Below are 21502 nucleotides of genomic sequence, written 5' to 3'. Positions count from 1 at the left end.
TGAAAGGCAGTAACCACGAGCAGGTAGGAACCTGACAGGGAGAGCCAGGGAAGGGCATCACACGGTGCAACAGCATTTATTTCAAGTGGTCCAAACTAGCGAGATTTCCTTTTGTTCTGGACTAGAGCAGTTGCTTTCAAACTGTGATTGAGGAACTCAGTGAGAAGATTTGAAATGGTGAACAAGCTCCGATGAAATACAACTTTCCCACCACTACCTGTCTTCCAATGGAAGGCACAGCTACTGGGGGCTGCCAAGTGTGTTCCAGAGTACACTGTGTTCACAAACAGCAATGAGTCAGCCTAACAAAGTGAGCCAGCACTCTTCATGAGCCTAGAAGATACCCCAGAATCATCTACAATACAAAGGGCACCCAAAACACCCTTAGCAGACAAATCAACCTTAAGGTTCCCTTTGAGACAGAAATTTGGAAAACCACTGGACTGTGTCAGGCCCAGGATGTGACTCAGGAACCAGACCAACGATTGTAGTTAATTCGTGTTTTATTAGGGTAATGTCCAAACAAAGACTGCGTTTTCTCATGAATCAATACAGGGATACAGGTCCTGCGGCATTGGGAGAAAGTTGACAGAGCAAGGGACTTCTTCCCGCCTGTTCTTTAAGAAGGGGCCAAACGGGCGCGCAATCTTTCGCTCCTCCTTAACTGCCCCTCAGGTACTGCCCGCCTTCCCCCCCTTCTCTCCTGTCTTTTCAGCTGTCTGCGTGTGCGCGGTGAGGGGGGAAGCATCACCCCCTCCTCTTCTGAAGTTTCCGATTCCAGGATGGGGGATAGGGGAGGGGCTGATGGTAAACTGCCTCCCCGCTTTTTGGCTGTGAGCAGCCCTCCCTCTTCCCCCTCTTGCTCTGAGCCTGAAAGAGGGGGAGGCGTGAGAATGTCCAGGGAGGGCTCAGGCTCCCCATTGCTAAGCGACCTTATCACTGGCAGTTCCTCTGTTTCGTCTTCGCTCCAAAGGGGGGAAGTTCCTCCCCCTTCCCTCTGCCATCCATCCGAATACTCTTCTCCCAACTCTCCGGGATCCAGCTCCCCGGGATTGGGACCCCAGCTCTGCCTTCCGACAGACTGAGGGCCTCAAAAGAATCTACTCCTACTGCATCACTCTTGCGCTGTCTTTGTACGGCTAGGAGAGTCTCCATTCCTCCTACAGAGCAATATGTCCAAGCAAGTTGCTCCACTAAGTGGTAAGAGAACCATTCTTAGGCTGGAGTGGGAGAAGCTACACAGAATCAAGAGTTTATCTCTTCTCCTTTACTGCCAGAGATGTTAGACCAACATGCAACAGACACTGTAACCAGTATCTTCAGGCACTATTGCACATTTCTTTTCTACTAGAAATTTGTTGCATTTACCAATATCAAGACACACTGCTCAATCTCAATTCAACAAAATAGGACCTTGGATAGGATTCAACATACCTGGTAGTTCTGAGAATTCTTAGTGCTTTGATTAAGCCCACTTGGTCTTGTCAGGTCCACAAACAGCTCACAAACATTAGCTACATCAACTTCAGACAAAGGTGAAGATGCAGGAGCATTCAACAGTATTTGCAAAGTTGGAAAAAAAGCTTCTTCAAAGCATTCCTGATTTGTCCTGGGTTTTTAAAATGGAGTGGATGTTGATACAATGCATTATAAGTTTACCAAAATCTAATGCATCAAACTACATCGCCTTTAAAAGACCATGCACTTTAAAGCCAATACTCCAAAAGCCAAATACAATGAGCTTTTGAGCTGTTGATCTGCTAAGCAAGGCAATGTGATAGAGCTGTAGGTCACTGCCCTGCTTGTCTCTGAAAAGCAGATTTCCTCCCTAGAATTAGGCCACATAGATGTGGAGCCAGGACAGTTGATCCTGCCAAAAGGCCGGGACTAGCAAAGTTGACAATTGGCTTGCATGTATCCAGCATGTAGGAATATTAGCTTTCCAGTTGCCTGTAAAAGTGGTGATTATTATAAAGAAAGCCAATGTCTAGAAGCATACACACACACCTGAAGCCAACTGATCTATAATGAAAACCATGTGCTCGGAACAGAGGACAGCAACATCTAATATCCTCAGTAAGTTCTTTATCCCATTACACTTTCCAACCCATTCTGTCCTCCCTCTTCTCTGCAAATCCCTCTTTCCAACCTTGACATTCACACTTGCCATGACAACAACAAAACAAGGTTAAAGAAGGGAAAAGGTGGGCAAATGAAGTGACAGCGCTTGCCTTTTCTTTTCTACTAGTTCAAGGGAGGGGACTTTTAGATAAATAATATTTCAGAAATAGTCTAGAAAGTGTCCAGATCTTGTAACGTATAGGAACATAGGAAGCTGCCTTATGCTGATTGGTCCACCTAGCTCAGTACTGTCTGTCTAGCTTCTTATTGTTTACACTGACACAAGGCTTCAGGCAGAGTTCTCTCCCAGCCTATCTGGAGATGTGCTGGGGATTGAACCTGGGCAGATGCTCTGCCGCTGCGCTAACACCCTTCCCCACACATTCAGGGAGACTTGTTTCACTTTGTAAATTCTATGCATTAATGGAAGACCAAGTCATTTATGCTTTCTGCACATATGCCCAATGCTGGGGGGGGGGAAATATAGCTTTACAATCTTGTAAAACCAGCCTCTTTGTTACCAGATATAGAGGCTTCCAGAAACTTGAAATACACGAAAATTGTAAGAAGTTAACCCAAACTCAGGGGAGGGAAAAAAGAAAATAGCGGGTACTGCCAAAATGGAGAAAGTAAATAGCAGGTACTGCCAAAACAGAGTGGATGCAGACAGCCATAGGCAGCTGCAGTTAAAAATATAGAGTGGACTTGCCCAGCACACTAAAATAAGGCAAGCCACTCAAGGCAGCTATACACATCTTGAGGACAAGGCTACCAAGAATGGACTGAGACTGCAATCCTATGCACACTGACCTGGGAGTAAGTCCCACTGAACTTAGTGGACCTTACGTCTGAATAAGCATAAATAGCATTACACTGTTAGGCACCTTTTCTCATTCAAGTATTACAACGATGCACCATTTCCCCCCCCCCCTGCTCAGTTACATTCAATTCAATGTAGAAAAGGGTGGGGGGGTCATACCTTTTTGAGTAAGCAAATAAAGGGAAGAAAACTCCCAAGCAATGTCGGAGACAAGTATCTTCTTCAGTTACTGGATTGTACCACAGTAACACAAGTCGAGAAAGAAGCTTAGCGCTGATCAATCGCCCAGAGAATATCAGCTTGGCCAGGCCCTCAGCAGATATGGTCCTGAGTTCTGAAAACTAAAGAAGAGTTTTAATTAGGGTTGCATTTTATTCATTACAGCCACTAAAGCAGAGTTGAAAAGGAATAGAGACAATTGTATTGGTTTACCCTTAGTTACCTTCTCTCTCACTATGTCTGAAAGGGTTCAGAGAAGGCAGAGAAGGGCTGCCCCACTGCAAACTACATTATCTCCCCCAGAGAACGTCCATTATCATTTATTCTCCCTTGCTGAAGAAACCTCTATTGAAATCAGTAAGCTGCAAAAATATATAACTATCAGTTGTCGCCTTCATATTCATTTAATGGCTAGCACACTATTATCCTTTCGTAAACAGAGTTATGATAAAACCTAATTTATCTTCCAAACCTGTATTTATATGTGATGGTTTCACTGCCTTACCTCACTTTCTAAGAATCCAGAAAGAAGCTGAAGGAGATTGTGGGCAGTTGTAGCTTCTTCTTCAGTTTCATTAGTCACCTCATTTTCATTCTCTTCATTTTCACTTTCAGAATATTTTTCTTTTTTTGCTTTGAATGGTTCTATTCCAAACATCATCACTTGGTCAAAGACTGCCTTTAAAGCACTTGTTTTTACTTTTATTTCATCTATTTGCAAGACCTGGATGGTATTAGAAAAACCAACACGACATTTGAATTCATGAAATCTGTTAAACTAGCCTCAAGCGTCCCGCCTATTTTAGAGCCGTTCCAACAGTGGGAGAGCAAGCAAAAAACCCTCCAATTGAGGCATCATCCCAATTTCACTTGCACTGTTGGTTCTTCCCCCTCAAAATGCTAAAAATGCAAGTTAGAAAAAGATAAAAATGAGTATTATTATTTATTAGACTTACCTCCCACCCTTCCTCCCAGTTAGCACCCAAGGCAACAAACACTAAAAACACTTTACAACATCATAAAAGCAGACTTTAAAATATATTACAACAAAACATCCTTAAAAACATATTAAAACAAAACATCTTCAACAACTTTTTTTAAAAAAAGCTTTAAAAGAATAATTAAAAAACCCCTTTAAAAACATCTTAAATAGCAATTCCAACACAGATGCAGACTGGGATAAGGTATCTACTTAAAACCTTGTTGAAATAATAGGCAAAGCTGTACATTTTTAGATGAGTATAGGGCCATATCCAACGTTGCAACTCTGCTGGTGCAAATGACTTCCATAGGTACAAAGGAACTTCCTCTTCTGTCCCCTCCATCCCCCTGTGCACCCTCAAAATTAGTTGGGAAGGGTTGAGGAGCCCTCCAGAGCTCTTTATGCGGCATTTGTGGACCTGAGGGCAGCATTCGATTCAATATCCCGCCCCCGTCTCTGGTCAAAATTAAACCATCTAGTCATGGATAATCGTCTTATTATCTTAATACAGGGTCTCTACAACAATACTTATATGCAAATAAGATGCAACAATAATGGATATTTAACTAACCCTGTTCCAACATTTAAAGGGGTAAAACAGGGATGTGTGCTAGCGCCAGTATTGTTTAATATATATATTAACGATATTGTACATAGTCTTTCAACAACAGCTACACACCCTCCTATATTAGCTAACAAATCGAGAAACATCCTTTTATACGCAGATGATATTGCTTTAATATTGAGAACTCCAATCGATCTAAAGCGACTTCTTGCTAAATTAGCAACTTATTGCCATACGGAGTCACTGACGATAAACTACCAAAAGACCAAAATTATTGCTTTCACCAGGAAAAAAAACAATCATCACTGGCGAATACAGGGAAATGAAATCGAACAAGTTAGCTCCTTTAAATATTTGGGGTATGTCATACAAGCGTCAGGTCATTGTCACATGCACAACAAACTCATGATTTCTAATGCCAAGAGAACGATGAAAGCACTACTTGCTTTCTATTTCTCTACTGGCGGACAATCTTTTCTTCCGGCCATTAAAATCTTCAACGCTAAAATAATAGCACAATTAATCTATGGATCTCAGGCAAACAAAAATCTCAACTTCAAAAGAGTTTGAAACGATTCAGACCATTTTCTTGAGATCCATAATGGCAATCCCAACATGCGTTCCCAACAATATTCTTAGATTGGAAGCCGGAGCACAATCAATAGAAACCAGAATATGGCTCTCAAGAATTAATCTCTGGCTAAGACTTAACCTTAATCCTATCGGTTTTTCCCCAGACATACTAAATGACAACTTTAAATCCTTATGGGCGGATCTCGTGGTAGATAAACTTACAACGATAGGCTTCTCACCTCAACTTATTTTCACCATGGGATTCCAAGCAGCTATAAGTAATATAGGTCAACGCCTGAAAGATATTGACCACCAACAACATCTACTACTAATTAAAAACCAAAGACATAATTCCAAGTTCTTCACCCCAATGCCATATTTATTAAATCTAGAAATTTCCAAATATCGTAAAGCTTTTTCCCAAATTAGATTGGATGTTTTACCTTCGGCTGTTATGGAGCATAGGTTTGCCAAAACTCCATATAAAAATCGAGTATGTCCTTGTGGGGAAGATGTAGTTGAAAATAATATACATGTACTTTTTTATTGTCCCTTTTATAACTCCTTAAGGCATCAACTGATAACTCCTCTTTTGTCCACTTTTCAACATGAATCTGAACATCTTTGGCTGCATTATCTTCTAGACGATATATTTCCCAACATAACAATTCAAGTTGCAAAATATAGCGCTGCTGTTCAAAAACTTAGATCCAATATTTTAAAAAGCTCTCCTAGTTGAGTATAAGATTTTATAGGATTAACAATATTACGAAATACAATTCACCCTTGTATTCTTTTAATTGATTTGTATTTTAAAAAATTTTAGCTCACTGATTGTACTAAAATTGTTATCAATGTACAACTGTATATTTAACTATTTTCATATGTTTTTGTTGACCATATGGTCGAATAAACTTTCATTCATTCATTCCAGAGCAAAATTTGGAGGCAGCAGGGGAGGAGACTGAATCCCTATTGCACCAGTGAAATGCTGCTGGTGCAACGCTGGATACAACTCATTGTTATCAATAAATTCTTCAGCACACTAAATAGTATACAACAGAGCTTCCTGTTCTCATTCTCACCCCCCAGACCCCCAGAAACCATGCATTCCATGGCCAAGATCTACATCCACTCAAGAGCTGTAGAGAGATACTCCCTTCCAGCAGCAGTCCCTCATACCTCACACCACCAGCCAGTTATAAAGCTGACATTACATAAGAAGAGTTTGCTGGATCAGGCCAGTGGTCCATCTAAGTCCAGCATCCTGTTCTCACAGCAGACAATCAGATGCCCATAGGAAGCCCACAAGCAGGATCTGAGTGCAAGAGCACTCTCCCATCCTTTGGCTTTCAGCAACTGGTATTCGGAAGCATACTGCCTCCAACTATGGAGGCAGAGCACAGCCGTCATGGCAAGTAGCCATTGATAGCCTTTTCCTTCATATATTTATCTAATCCTTTTTTGTCTTTTTAATAGAAATAATTTTATTCACATTGAAGTATTTCTTTTGTTTTTAAATAGTTTGGAACAAGGAAAGAAAGAAGGTATGGACTAAACTGAGAAGTACTTTGTAGCCAGAGGGAGTGACTTTGCTTTGCGGGTCAGGTGTGCCCTCAGCCACCTTGGTGACAGACTGTTCATCAGAAATTGCTTATAAATTAATCAAAGTGTTCTCTGCTCCCAGAAAGACTTGCTTGGTTCCTTTGCCCAATCTCCTTTCTACAGCTACTGATGCCAAGGTTGGAGGTCAAACTCTTAACTCCAGTTTGATGTGCATGATGATCATACAGGATATGTGTGAAATTACAAAGGATCAAAGTCTTCAACTTTCTGCAGCTCTCCATCACTGGGGTATAAAAGTAACAAACAACTCTTATTTTTGCATTTTGACTACAAGATTTCAAGATGCAAGGAGAACAGATTACATTTGCCTCAATATGACACATTAATAGTCCATGTGTTCTTGCACTGAGCTAATGAGACAAGCAAGTCCAAGATTGTTAATTTGGAGCCAACTGTTCACATGAAAGTTTCCCCAACCAGCAAATCCCTTCCCATGGCAAGCAATGCAAGTTAAGGGAACCCTTACATACTATCACCTGCATAAATGATAACACTTTTTAACTTAAATGCAATAATGTGAACAGATCACAATATAGAATCTTTACCTGCAACAGCAATGCAAGATGCTGGCTGGCAAAATCTTTGCTCTGCAAACCACAGCCACCCAAACACAAAACTGCCAAATTTCTTACAGCTGGATGGATATTAGTAACTCCTGGAATGATCTAAACACAAGCAAACAAATAGTAATACACATTTCTCATAAAGATTGACATAATAGCAGCTTTCCAAAAGCCATTAAATTGGGATGAGCACGTATCTCCTTCAGATAAAGGAAAAGAAAAACAGGAAGAAATTTTATCTCCCACCCAGACTCCACACTTTCAGCCTGCCAATGTGTTACAAAATTATCATAGGAATATTCAGGCAGGCAGTCTGTATAGTCTTTTATAAACTGTTTAGTGGTTTTTTACAATGAAGTGGTATATAAATTTTTATTAAATAAATAAATAAAAATAGTAAACTTGTTCCTGGGATAATAATTTCTGCAGTATTATCTTACTGATGTAACATAAGAACAGAACTAACTCTACGTTCATAAATGTAAAATGACCTGTCAGGCATTAGATTTTGCATCAGAAATAAAATCTGTCTTTCTCCCTGCTCTCCTACCTTTCAGTGGTTCACAGCATCAAGCAAGACAGACTGGAAGGCTTTCCAAGCTAAGCAGAGCAGAGCCAACAATTGGGGAAGGGCCACAACTCAGTGGTAGAGCAGCTGTCTTGCATGCAGAAGGTCCCAAATTCAATCCCTGGCAGCTCCAGGCAGGGCTCGGAGGGATTCTTGCCTGAAACCCTGGAGAGCCACTGCCAGTCAGTGTGGACAATATTGAGCTAGACAGACCAGTGGTCTGACTCAGTTTAAAGCAGCTTCCTATACTCTTGCCTCAAGGATGGAAATCAGCTGAGTGTGCCAAGACAAATCCAATCTCACATAGCAGAGCTCAGTAAGTGATGCCTAGCAATTCATTTTGGGTCTGGGGGATATTTAGATCCTCCAAACACCATTTTTCCACAAGGAGATACGGTGAGACTCTCCTGCTTAGTCTAACCCTCTGATTTCTGTCCTTGTTTGTCCACATACGGATTTACAAAATTCAGAAACAGGATATAAAGATGGTCACAGGTAATAATATTCAAGCCCTCCACCCCACAAAATTATCTATTCAGAATACATATTCTGAACTCTCACATATGTCAAACTTTTCTTTTGTTGCCACTTACCAAGGATTCAATTATTGCATCCATTGTTGGGCCTAATCCTTTGGAAAGGGAGAGCTGCTTTAGAAGTTCATTGCACATCATCAGACATTTCAGCAGTGTTTCAGGATCACTCTTAGAACAAAACAAAATCATAATTTAGTATAAGCTTACTGCATCCAAGAAGCTTTCAAACACTACATTTGACAACTAGGAGCAAAATGGTGGACTATGCTCAGCTGAACTAACAACCTATTCTTGCTAAAGTTCAAATTCAAGTTAATGTGACATCTACAAGTAAAAATATTATCTCATCCATCAAGTGGGCTGCCTTTAAAAACTATTTAATAACCTGAACACACTGCAGAATGGCAGCCCCACTTCCCGAAAACTGTATCTCAAAGTTGAATGTGGAACACATGAATTGAAGATCCTGGGGTGGTCAGATAAGAGGCGTTTCTAGACCTTCATAAGTGAGAAATAATCATTGTGCATAAAGCCTAAATAATCACACTAAAACTGTAATTTGATGGCAAAAACATCAAAATTAGAACTACTGTATTATACCTCTTCATAATTTACTTTGTACAAATTTTAAACACAGAAATATATTCACATTTATTAAAAATTAAGTAACCAAACCGCAGAGTAGCAAGTGTAAAGTTCAAAACCTTTTCCATGCATATTTCTTTGGTTGGAGGCTCCTCTGCCTCTTTTAACAAGTCACTTTTAATGCTTTCCAGTTCCATTATTTTCTCTTTCAACAATGATGCATGACTGAAGTCCTGCAGAGCTACACATTTCTCCAGTGCATCTTTTGCTTCCATAAGTTTCACTTTTATTTCAGCCAGCTGGAAGGAAAGCCAGAAATTATGGCATTGAAGTAATTTGCATTATTTCTAAAAGAGACCTTTGGTCTTACCATGGTCTTACCTCTGTGCATGTCAAAGATGATCTCAGGTGGATAGGTAGCTCCACCTAGCGGTTGAAGGCAGAAAGAGTGCTGTTCAATTTTGCAGAAACTTCCTGCTCTGTGTGGCTAACTGCTGCAGTTCCTTGATGACAAGCCCAGTAGACGAGTAAATGACATAACCACAACTACAAAGATCTGAACCAAACAAACAGCACTCACGCACTCTCTGCTAAAGTGAAAAAACAGTAACATAATGAAGGCAGCCCCCCCCCCAGGGAGTGGCCCTGAGATAATCTTTGACACACACAGAGAAGATCATTTCACGGTAAGACCAAAGGTCTCTTCTCCTGTGCATGGAAAGATGATCTCAGGTGGAACATACCAAAGCTGCCCCATGTAGGGTGGGACATAGGCTGGGCTGTCGAACCTTAGTTATCTGAGAGGAGGTGCTATAGCACTCTCCTCCCAAAAGCAGCCTCTGCTGAGAAGTAGGAAATTATTTTGTAATGCTTGATAAATGTGTTAGGACTAGCCCACGTAGCCACCCTGCAGATCTCTTGAAGAGAAGCTTTGTGGGAAAACGCCACCAATGTGGCAGCTGCCCTGGTAGAATGGGCTACTATCTGGCCCAGTGAACCAACCACAGGGAAATGTATGCCAAGGATACACAAGCTTTAATCCACCTAGCTAGCATAGAGGTGGAAACCTTCTTCCCTAATGAAGCTAGGGGAAAGGACACAAACAGGTTATCTGTTTGATGGAAATATTTTGTCTTTGAAATATATCATTTTAGTGCCCTTTGCAAATCCAGTGAGTGCCAAGCCTTCTCTGTGGGATGAACTGGGGAAGGACAGAAAGAAGGGAGTAAACGCTCCTGCTGACAGTGAAAGATAGACAACAATTTAGGACGAAACAAAGGGACAGTGCAGAGAATGACCCTATCTTTATGAAAGGTACAGTAAGGTTTATTGACAGATTATTCAACTCAGACACTCTTCAGGCAGAGATAATAGCCATGAGGAACACAACTTTAAAGGACAGTAGGCGAAGAGAGACTTTGCTGAGAGTTTCAAAGGGGGGGTTGGAGGGCCGTTAGGACTTTGTGCAGGTCCCAAGTCAGGTAGCAGTGCTCTGTGGACAGAGCAGACAGTGTTGCTCCCTGTAGAAAACACTTAATGAAGGGATGGGAACCCAGTCAATTCTCTGGGGATCTAGACAAAATTGCCAAGAGAACTGAGACCTGCTGCTTCAAGGTGTTAGGTCTGTGCCCCAAGGATAGACTGACTTGCAAGAAAGTCAGAACCTCATTGATACCCACCTTCTTAGGAAGCAACGTCTTCTTCTGTGTCCAAACTGAGAAAGCCTTCCAGGTACCCTCGTATACCCGAATGGTGGATGGCCATCTAGATGCCATCATGGTCTCCACCACTGCAAGTGGGATGCCCTTCTTTACCAAGCATTGCCTCTCAACTTCCATACATGAAGAGCTAGTCATCCCGGATCTGGGTGGTGTAGCTGCCCTTGTAACAGCAGGTCCTCCCTGAGGGGAATCTCCCAAGGATGGTCTACCAATAATTCAAGTAGTTCCAGGAACCAGGGTCTCTTTGGCCAGAATGGGGCCACCAGTAGAACTGTTGCCCTCTTGACTTGGATCTTCTGGATCACCCTGGGAATGATTGGTATTGGAGGGAAGGCATACAACTGTCCTGGAGGCCATGGGACATCACAGCATTTATCCCTTCCACTGCCAGATTTGCATATCTGGCAAAGAATCTTTTCATCTGGCAATAGAGGTACATAGCAAACAGATCCACTTTGACTCTCCCAAAGTGATCCATGATTTCCCGAAAGGCCGTTAGATGGAACTTCCATTCTCTGTGATAGACTTGCTCCAGACTCAACCAGTCTGCTTGCCCGTTGTCCTCCCCTCTCAGGTACTCTGCCAGGAGCAAGACCAGATGTGTCTCTGCCCACTGAAACAGAAGAGGCTTCTCACTGGAGCTTTGGCTGTGATGTTGTCTGTTCTGACAAGCACCGCCCCCAACTGTCTTGATCCCACAAAGTGCTTTAATGCCGGACGAATCGCACAGAGCTCCGGGAAGTTGATGGGGAGTAAGGACTCTTGTGTTGACCAGGTCCCCTGAACCATCTGACCATCACATATGCCCCCCCCAGCCTGTAAGGCTGGCATCTGAGATGATGAGAGTCCATGGCGGATCTCAAAATGGGACACCCCTTTGCAGATTGGGCTCGTGTATCCACCATAGAAGGGATTGGCGGACCAGTACCAATAACATCAATTGTCAGTGTCGCTTGGCAGCTATATTGCTCTGAAATAGGAGCAGTGCCCACTGAAGGGGTCAAGAGTGGTGACATGTCCAGGAAGTTGTTTGGAAAGTTGAGACCATCAACCCCAGCACCACTGCCAATTGCATAAGATCCACTGATGGGGAAGCAAAGATGGATAATATTGCGGTGTGTATCTTGCTTATTCTGTCCTGTGACGGTATAACTCCTTGCTCAGAGTCTATTGTGGCCCCTAGATGAGTAATGCGGTGAGATGGAATCAACTGACTCTTGGTGTGGTTGATTAGGAAGCCATGGCCCTTTAGACAGGCTAGGGTGACATGTAAGTCTTCCCAAGATTTGTGCAGTGATGGGGAACAGATCAAGAAGTCATCCAGGTAGGGGTATACATGAAACTCCTGCATCCTGAGGTATGTCACCAGGTAACCATGATCTTTGTAAATACCCTGGGAGCAGACAATAGTCTGAAGAGCATGGCTCTGTATTGGAAATGGTCTTCCCCTACCACGAACCTGAGATAGCGTCTGTCTGGCTGGAATATAGGTACATGTAGGTACGTTTCTTTTAAGTTGATCGAGGTCAGGAAGGCCCCCTTCTCATGCTTCCTTGACCACCATCAAGGTGTCCATTTGAAACTTGCAGTAAATGATGTACTTGTTCAGGGTCTTCAAGTCAAGTACTGCTCTAAATGAACCGTCTTTCTTTGTGACTGTAAAGAAGAGAGAGTAGTTCCCCAAAAACTCTCCCCTGGAGGGACTTGTTCTATAGCCACAATTTGTAGTCGGTGGGAGACTGCCTGTTGAATAATTGCCCTTTTCAGTGGAGATGTCATGATGGGAGATGGTACAAATTTCAGTGGTGGTGGTGATGTCAACTCCAGACAAAATCCATGCCGTAGGTTTTGTAGGACCCATCACTCCGATGATATTTCCCTTCACCAATGCACGAACTGCTGAAGGCGACCTCCCACCAGAGTGGTGCTGGTGTCAGAACTGGTGTTTACTCCCTCATGATTGGGCCCTGAATCTAGCCTTGTTGGAGAAGCGTTGCTGGCCCTTGATCTGGATGCACTGTCTATTCCAGAAGGGGTGGCTGGACTGGCTATCCTATGCTGTTCCAGATGTCTGGAGCCACGAAAGGACGGGGCCGTTTGGTAAGGATGGAATGATCTCCAAAAGGATCTTCTAACCTCCCTTTTCTTGGTAAAGGGCACTGACCTCTTTTCTTTTGACTCTAGGATTCATGCCAGGGTGGCATCTCTGAACAACTTGCCCCACATGTAGGGTTCTGAGGCCAAATTAGACTGGGCCGAAGAGTCCACCTCCCAGTGGTGCAACCAAAGGGTCCTTCCAGTAAAAATATCAGCCACCAGAGACCTAGCCGAAAATTGCATAGCATCCATGGGTGTGTCTGCTATGACGGTTACTGCCCGGGCAGCTTTATGTAAAGATTTTCAGGCTCTTGCTGGGTTCTGTTGTGGGCCATCCAGCAAGTGTTCCAAACAGAGGAGGGATGCCCTTATTTATTTATTTTATTTGTTTATTTATTGTTTGATTTATATCCCGCCCTTCCCCCCAGGCAGGAGCCCAGGGCGGCAAACAGAAATGCTAAAACACTTTAAAACATCATAAAAATACACCTTAAAATACATTAAAACAAAACGTTAAAAACATGTTTTAAAAAAGCTTTAAAAACATCTTTTTAAAAAGGGTTAAAAACATTATTAAAAAACATCTTAACAAGCAATTCTAACAAAGAAGCAGACTGGGATAGGTCTAAACTTAAAAGACTTGTTGAAAGAGGAAAGTCTTCAAAAGGCGCTGAAAAGATAGCAGAGATGGCGACTGAGGAAGCCAACGCTACCCAGAGTGATAAGGCACTAGCCTCATGGATTCTTCTGAGGCCCTGATCCATCTTGTGTTCTGTAGTGTCCTTAAGATGGGCATCCAAGTCCTTTGGGTTCAAGGATGGATTTAGCAAATTTACTATAGGGGCGCCTACTAGAGGAACTTTTAACTGATCCATGATCGGTTGTTAGCATATAATATTTGTTGGCTGCGGGGACCAACTTTTTAAATTGCATGGGAATGTCAAACTCAGATTTGATCACCTTGGACAGTAAGGATGCAAGTTTAAGTAGCTTTGACTTGGGTTTTGGGTCCGGACACACTGCTGACACTCTAGAGTCCGCGGGGGCTGGAGAGTCTTCCGCAGAATTCAAACTCAGAGATTCCATCGCCTTGCACAAGAGTGGGAGGAAGTCAGCCTCTTGAAAAATTCATTTGGTACAGACTTCCTCAGATTCCAAGTCCCCACTCCACTCCTCTTCATATAGAACAATTAACTCATTGTCTGGGTGTATAGTCTGATCCTCTGATGAACAAGAGTGTCTACCTTGTGCAGTGGGATCTGGTGATGCGTGGCTAGGTAGTGGTTGTGTGGTTGCAGATGAGCGAGATGGAGCGGAACACTGTGCCCATTGTGTCCTTATTGGAACCTGGTTGGTGTTCCTGCTGCAGCGGTGTGCTCTTGGGTATGTTGCAGTGGAGCTGAAGAAGAAGACGACAAGTCCCTGGCCAGGTCCACCAACAGCAATTCCCTTAGTTGTTCTTTCAATTGTTGGAGCATCTGCGCTAAAAACTGTAATTCCAGTGGTTGAACATAACAGGGAAACTGGTTTTTGGTAGCCCCCCATCCCCTGGCAGGATGAAGCGAGGAAGCATCTTGAAATCCTGAGAAAGCCTTGGGGGAAGAACATGTAGAAAAAATGTAGTTTAAGGACATGGTGGGTTGTCTCTCTTCCTCCTCAGACAGTGGCTCCTGGTCTCTTAGAGACCTACGGACTATGCTGTGAGCGTCTTCCAATGAAGCCTCACACTCATTGCCCTCATCCTCCAAAGAGCTGCTTCCCTGCCTATTCCTTCCTGAGGTGATGTCCTGTGAAGCCACCCTGCCTGCTAATAAGTGTGCCTCAACCACCTCCTGCCTGCTGGTATAGGGGCAGGCTATCATTGCTTCTGTTGATGAATTAAGCCTCATGGCTGCATCTGCCGGGTGGCCCACTGGGGGGAGCAATAACAGTGGTAAAGCCTCTAACGCTGGGTCGGGCCTTGGTGGTGGCGGGAGCAAATAAGATTTTTTGGCGGGAACCACCAATTTACAGGTTGCCTTCCCCATTAGGACCAACTGGTGTTGCAGGGATTACAGGGGTGAGCAGCAGAAAAGATTGCAGCTGGCAGTCAGGAGGGCTCTTTTATTTATTTATTTATTTATTTATTTATTTATTTATTTATTTATTTATTATCATTATTTTTACCCCGCCCTTTTTCCAAAACTAGAACTCACAGCGGCTTCCAGATAAAAGCACACATATAATTAAAAACATACAAAATTCTAGATTAAAATCGAATTAAACTATTTACAGTATTAAAACATTCATACATACAGTTAAAATAATTCAAACTCAGTTTAAAATAATACAATTAGACAATAGCAATGCAGCACCCTTCAAGTCCTGTCCTTAACCGCTTTCAGTTCCAAAGGCTTGTTGAAATAGAAAAGTCTTTGCTTGCCGACGGAAGGACTGCAAGGAGGGGGCCATTCTTGCTTCCCTAGGAAGGGAGTTCCAAAGCCTTGGGGCAGCCACCGAAAAGGCCCTATCTCGCATCCCCACTAGTCGTGCTTGTGAGGACGTAGGTATTGAGAGAAGGGCCTCTCCTGAGGATCTCAGGGCCCGGGCAGGCTCATATAGGGAGATACGGTCTGACAGATAGCCTGGACCTAAGCCATATAGGGCTTTATAGGTCATCACCAACACTTTGAACTGTGTCCGGAAACTAGAGTGGCAACCAGTGGAGCTTTTGTAACAGGGGAGTTGTATGGTCCCTGTAACCAGCCTCAGTTAACATTCTGGCTGCAGCACGTTGCACCAACTGAAGTTTCCGAACAGTCTTCAGAGGCAGCCCCATGTAGAGCATGTTACAGTAATCTAAACAGGATGTAACTAAGGCATGTGTCACCGTGGCCAGATCAGACGGCTCAAGGAACAGGCGCAGTTGGTGCACTAATCTTAATTGTGCAAAAGCACTCCTGGCCACCGCAGAAACCTGGGACTCCAAATTTAAAGCTGAGTCCAGGAGCACACCCAAACTGTGAACCTGTGTCTTCAGGGGGAGTGTAACTCCATCCAGCACAGGCTGAATCCCTATTCCCTGATTTGCCTTTCGACTGACCAGGAGCACCTCTGTCTTGTCTGGATTAAGCTTTAATTTGTTCGCCCTCATCCAGTCCACCACTGATGACAGACACCGGTTTAAAACCAAGACAGCTTCCTTGGAGTTAGGTGGAAAGGAGAAGTAGAGTTGGGTGTCATCATACTGATGGCACCGAACCCCAAACCCCCGGAAAACCTCTCCCAGTGGTTTCATGTAGATGTTAAATAGCATGGGGGACAAAACTGAGCCCTGAGGGACCCCACAGGCCAACAGCCAAGGAGTCGAACAGGAATCCCCCAGCACCACTTTCTGGGTTCATCCCTCCAGGAAGGAACAGAGCCACTGTAAAACAGTGCCCCCAAGTCGCATCCCAGCAAGGTGGCCCGGAAGGATACCGTGGTCAATGGTATTGAAAGCTACTGAGAGGTCCAGCAGAACCAACAGGGACACACTCCCCCTGTCCAGTTCTCTGCGTAGGTCATCCACCAAGGCGACCAAAGCCGTCTCCGTCCCATAACCAGGCCTGAAACCAGACTGAAATGGATTTAGATACTCCGTTTCATCCAGGAATCCCTGGAGCTGGGAGGCCACCACACACTCTATTACCTTGCCCAAAAATGGGATATTGGACACTGGCCGATAATTATCCATTATGGAGGGATCCAGGGATGGCTTTTTCAACAAAGGCCTTACAACTGCCTCCTTTAGGCACACTTGAACTCTGCCTTGTTGTAAGGAGGCATTGATCACTCCCTTCACCCACTCAGCCAGTCCCTCTCTGGCGCTTTTAATGAGCCAGGAAGGGCAGGGGTCTAGAATACATGTGGTGGCTCTCACCTCCCCAAGGATCCTGTCCACATCCTCGGGCTGTACAAATTGAAAAGAATCCATTATTATTATTTTGCACTTACTTGGGTTTGGTGGCGGCCAGCACTGGATGGAACGGGTGGCTGCGGGCAGGAGAAGGACACTAGGAATGAGCAGCCCTTGGAGGAGGCCGCAGAGCCCAGCGTCAATGAAGCTGAGGCTGCTACCCAGAGGCTGCTGGGGCTTCGATTGAGGCTGCTGCATCTAGCGAGGCCAAAAATGAGGGCCCACTAATCCTGAGGTCGCCAGGGCTTAGTTGAAGCCACTGTGCTGGGGCCAGAGGCCACCGGGGTTTAAACTGCGGCTGCTGTGTCTAGCGAGGCCAAGATGAAAATGCCGCTGAGTCTGAGGTCAATGCAGCACTGAAGCTGCTAACACCGAGGCCGCCAGTCTTAATGGGTGCCACTGTGCCTGGGAAGGCAGAAATGGTACAGTCGCTAACTCTGGGAAGTGGGGGAATTTTTTTTTTTTAGTAACACGAAGAGGAGAAAGAAAGAAAGAACCCCGTACCCAGATAAGAAACAGACATGAAAACTCTAAGACACCAACTAAAGGACTACAGGCCTGAACCAAAGCTGAGCAGAGAGCGGAATCAACTGTCTTTGGTGAAGGCAGAAAGAGAACTGTAGCAGTTAGCCAGAGAGCAGGAAGTTCCTGCAAAATTGAACAGTGCTCTTTCTGCCTTCAACCACTAGGTGGAGCGACCTACCCACCTGAGATCATTTTTCCATGCACAGGAGAATTGATTTTACAGTCCCGTCTTCTACATCTAATGTGTGTGATGCCTGACTGGTGGCTTCTTCGGGTCTGAAGTCTGCTTAAACAACTTGGATGTTTTAAAACAATTCCCTGCATTTTATGGAAAATCAGGCATGGATGTCTTTATCATACAACATTAAAATTTAATCAGTTACATTCTAATTGTTTGGGATTTGTTGCCTGGATGTTAACGGTGAATCTTTTTGTGCCTTCCTGGCTGCTAAATGCTTGGTGCTACAGCACTGGAAGAAAAAAAAATCCTTGCTTTCTATCTATGAATGAACTATGTTCTTTCCACATGAACAATACTGCATTGACATCTATACTGAAATTTGGACCACCTCTGCGAACACTTACCCAGAGCTTGGAAGATTACTTTTAAAAAGTAATAAATTACAGTTACAATTACATGGCCCAAAAAAGTAGCATTACCTTTACAATTCCAATTGCTCTGAATGTAACTGATTACTTTTTCTCAAAAGTAATCACTACAATTACATTTCAGTTGCTTTTTTTAAAAGCCTACAAGCTGCTGGCCTTGGCTGCTGCATATCTAAGTAGCTTAAAAAAACATTAAAAATAAACACACAGAGAGGTAGTAGAATAATTCCATTCTGCTGCTGCCCCCTTCTCCTCCTTTATCCATGTTCTTGCCTCCAGCTCCTTTCTGCCTCCATTCCATTCTTCTCCACTAGAGTCCATTTTTTAAACAATTGTTTTCTCTAGTCCACCCTGTCTCACTCTCCACCTCCTCTCTTGTCACCTTCTAAACACCCACAGAGCACAAGGGAAGAGCGACGCTGCACAGAAGCCCAGTTTAAGGCACATGATTTTCATCCACAAATCAGAGGAGCAGAAGATTTCCCCTGCTTCCCCACCCCAAGTAATGCCCCAAAGTAATGCTGGAAACATTACAATTACTCCACAAAAGTTATAAAATTACTCCTAGTTCTATTACAAGCAAAATGTAAAGGAATTACCCATTCATTCCTCAAAAAAGTAACAAATTACTTCCAAGCTCTGCATAGGTCAAAGCTGCTGAGATTTGACTCCCCTCCCTCCCTAGTAGTTCTGTTCGTATTGCTGGAAAATGGTAACATTAAAACATTTGCCATGAGGGTGTGGGAATTGTTGTTAAAATATTCAGGTGATGATAGAATAACATTAAACTACAAATTTTTGAGATAAAAAAGTCATATAATCTCCACTTACTTTAAGCTGCTGTTTCCTTATTTCAGTTGCATCTGGGGCCTTGTCTACTGTAATAATTGTTTCACGAACCTCTGAAATGATTTCAGCAACCTAGAGATGTGAATAAAATTAGCACTGAGCTGATTCTTTGAAGGGAAAGGGTGTTTTCCTTCAAAATACAAATATTTTCTACCCCAGGGAAAAGTATTTTTTAGTTATTTGTTTATTTATTCTTGCACTCAGGTCCTGCTTGCGGGCTTCCCCCAGGCACCTGGTTGGCCACTGTGAGAACAGGATGCTGGACTAGATGGGCCACTGGCCTGATCCAGCAGGCTCTTCTTATGTTCTCATATTCTTATTACATTTATATCCTGCCTTTCTTTTCATGATTGAAACCCAAGGCAGCTTACATATGGTTCCCAGGCAGTCTCCCGTCCAGACACTGACCAGACCTGACCCTGCTTATGACCTCATGTGCCTTCAGACCATAGCCTGGAAAAGTTTAGAGCTGGACTAGTCATCAAGCAACAGTGCAGTAAAGCTTCAGATGAAGGCTCCTTACACCCCTAGATGCTGTCACAATTTGTTTCCCAAAACACTTATTTTCTATCATTATCACATATTCAAGAAAACAAGCATGTAAAAGATTTTGGAGACCATTTAATTCCCCCCTGCAGTCCCATTTTTCATGTTAAAAACCTCCCCCAACCACAAAAAAAGTTCATATGCCACTACATAAAGAGTATAATATACAATAAAATATGATGCCTTTTTGAAATCCTGATTAAGATGAAATACAGTATTACTTTCTGCATATAAGGCCAAGCTTGTGACCAAACAGCGTTAATAAATACAAATGCCAACTTCCTGCAAACAAAGATACTGTATTTGGAACAGAAATGAATTCTCTTATATACCTGAATATTGATAGTGAGCTATCAAGTGTAGCTATATTTGTAATGTATGAAAAAATACTTTGACAACAAATTATAGGAGTGGAATTCAAAATGGAGATGTTTTGTTAATACAACTGCTGTGTGTCTGAACCACTCAAATGTAAAATACACAAAAATGTTGAAGCTGTGGGGATTTTCTTCATTTCTTGAGAAAAAATAATTTATGCAGTACTTTCTCCTCAAAGCAGAATTTATTGTACTCTTTTAATAACATAAAATACAGAATTTATACAACTCAATTCATGGGTCACCAACATGGCACCCACGACATGAGCCCACAAAGTCCTTTTGTGATGCCCATGGGATCATCTCTCTCGCTCCATGCCCTCTTGAAATTAGGCTTGAAAGACACATTCTATTGTAGCTAATATAATAGGTTTGTGTGTGTGCTCGGTTAATGTGTATACAGTGCTCACCAGAGCTTCTCCCATTTACAAATGTGGCAAGGCCAAAATGTTTGGCAAACCCTGACTTAAGACTATAAAATTGTACTGTTTGACATGTTTATGAAATTTAAGCTTTGTACAAGCAAAACTGTGAATATACATGGCTGCAGTCCACTTCCTTCTGTGCATCTTGGTTAGAATTCAGTTCTCACCAAAACTTTCAGATTTTTCTTCTGAAGTTTTGCTGTCCACAACAGATCTTTCATAGTTTCTACCCCACCCTCTTTCTGACCTTCTTATCCTCCAGCATGGCTGAGCAAAAGGCTGCTTGTTCCCCAGTCTGTAGCAGGGTGTTTGTTATGTTTGTTTGAGGGGAACAGTGAAAAGGTTGACCACAAGGGAGAGGCCAGATGAAAAAGAGAGCCGAAATAGGATACGTGCTTCTAGTATCTCCAAACTAGACCAAAAGTCACCAAAAGCCTTTAAAGAAGAGATATTTTTAATCCCAGTCTATATCTCTACTGGATTTGAAATTGTTTTGAAAATGCTATTGTTTTCACGTAGAGAATTGTTTTACTTATGTTATTGTTAAATTGCTTTGAGATGTTTCATAGGAAGCAATTCATAAACAGAATGAAATAATTAGATAGTAAAAGGAGACAAGCAGCAACTCATAAGCAATAAAGGCCCTGTATATGTTGAGCAGGAGTCTTAGGAAGGAGGGACATGGGTGATGCCACTCCAATCATGGGCAGAGGAGGTACAGCCATCGGGAGGCAATGGACTACCATAGAAGACGAGGGCAAAGCTATCTATCTGTTTATTGATTGATTGAATTTATTAGTCGCCCATCTGGCTGGTTATCCAGCCACTCTGGGTGACGTACAAAATAGACATCCAAATACATTAGACATTAACAATCTAATGATAATAATCTAGCCCACCCCAAAAGCCTGCCTGAAGAGCCAGGTCTTCAAGGCCCAGTGGAAGGTCATCATAGAGCTGGTAACTGGTAACCAGTGCAACTCTTTTAGAACTGGAGTGATGTGATCTCGCCGGTGGCTGCCTTTAATCAGGCGCACAGCCACATTCTGTACCAGTTGCAGCTTCTGGACCGTTTTCAAGGGTAGCCCCACGTAGAGCGCATTACAGTAGTCTAGGCAAGAGGAGACCAGGGCATGTACCACCGATGGGAGCAGATGATTGGGAAGGTAGGGGCACAGCCTCCGTATCAGATGGAGTTGATACAGCGCTGCCCAGCTCACAGCCAAAACCTGAGCTTCCATGGACAATTGGGAGTCAA

At 43.2% G+C, this 21502-nt stretch overlaps 1 protein-coding gene across 1 annotated transcript in view; it reads right to left on the bottom strand.

Annotated features, from left to right (window-relative positions):
* Positions 1 to 21502, bottom strand: part of NCAPG (non-SMC condensin I complex subunit G) — a 65333-nt gene that overhangs the window by 6611 nt on the left and 37220 nt on the right. The window contains exons 11-17 of the mRNA XM_061584151.1: positions 18879 to 18968; positions 9278 to 9457; positions 8631 to 8741; positions 7452 to 7571; positions 3666 to 3884; positions 3101 to 3282; positions 1435 to 1609 (exon numbers count right to left, since the gene is read on the bottom strand). Of these exons, the coding sequence (XP_061440135.1) occupies positions 1435 to 1609; positions 3101 to 3282; positions 3666 to 3884; positions 7452 to 7571; positions 8631 to 8741; positions 9278 to 9457; positions 18879 to 18968 (1077 nt within the window). The remainder of the gene's footprint in view (positions 1 to 1434; positions 1610 to 3100; positions 3283 to 3665; positions 3885 to 7451; positions 7572 to 8630; positions 8742 to 9277; positions 9458 to 18878; positions 18969 to 21502) is intronic.

The sequence above is a fragment of the Rhineura floridana genome, chromosome 9 (genome assembly GCF_030035675.1).
Source record: "Rhineura floridana isolate rRhiFlo1 chromosome 9, rRhiFlo1.hap2, whole genome shotgun sequence".
Taxonomy (NCBI): Eukaryota; Metazoa; Chordata; class Lepidosauria; order Squamata; family Rhineuridae; genus Rhineura; species Rhineura floridana.
This window is presented reverse-complemented; position numbering and strand designations above follow the sequence as displayed.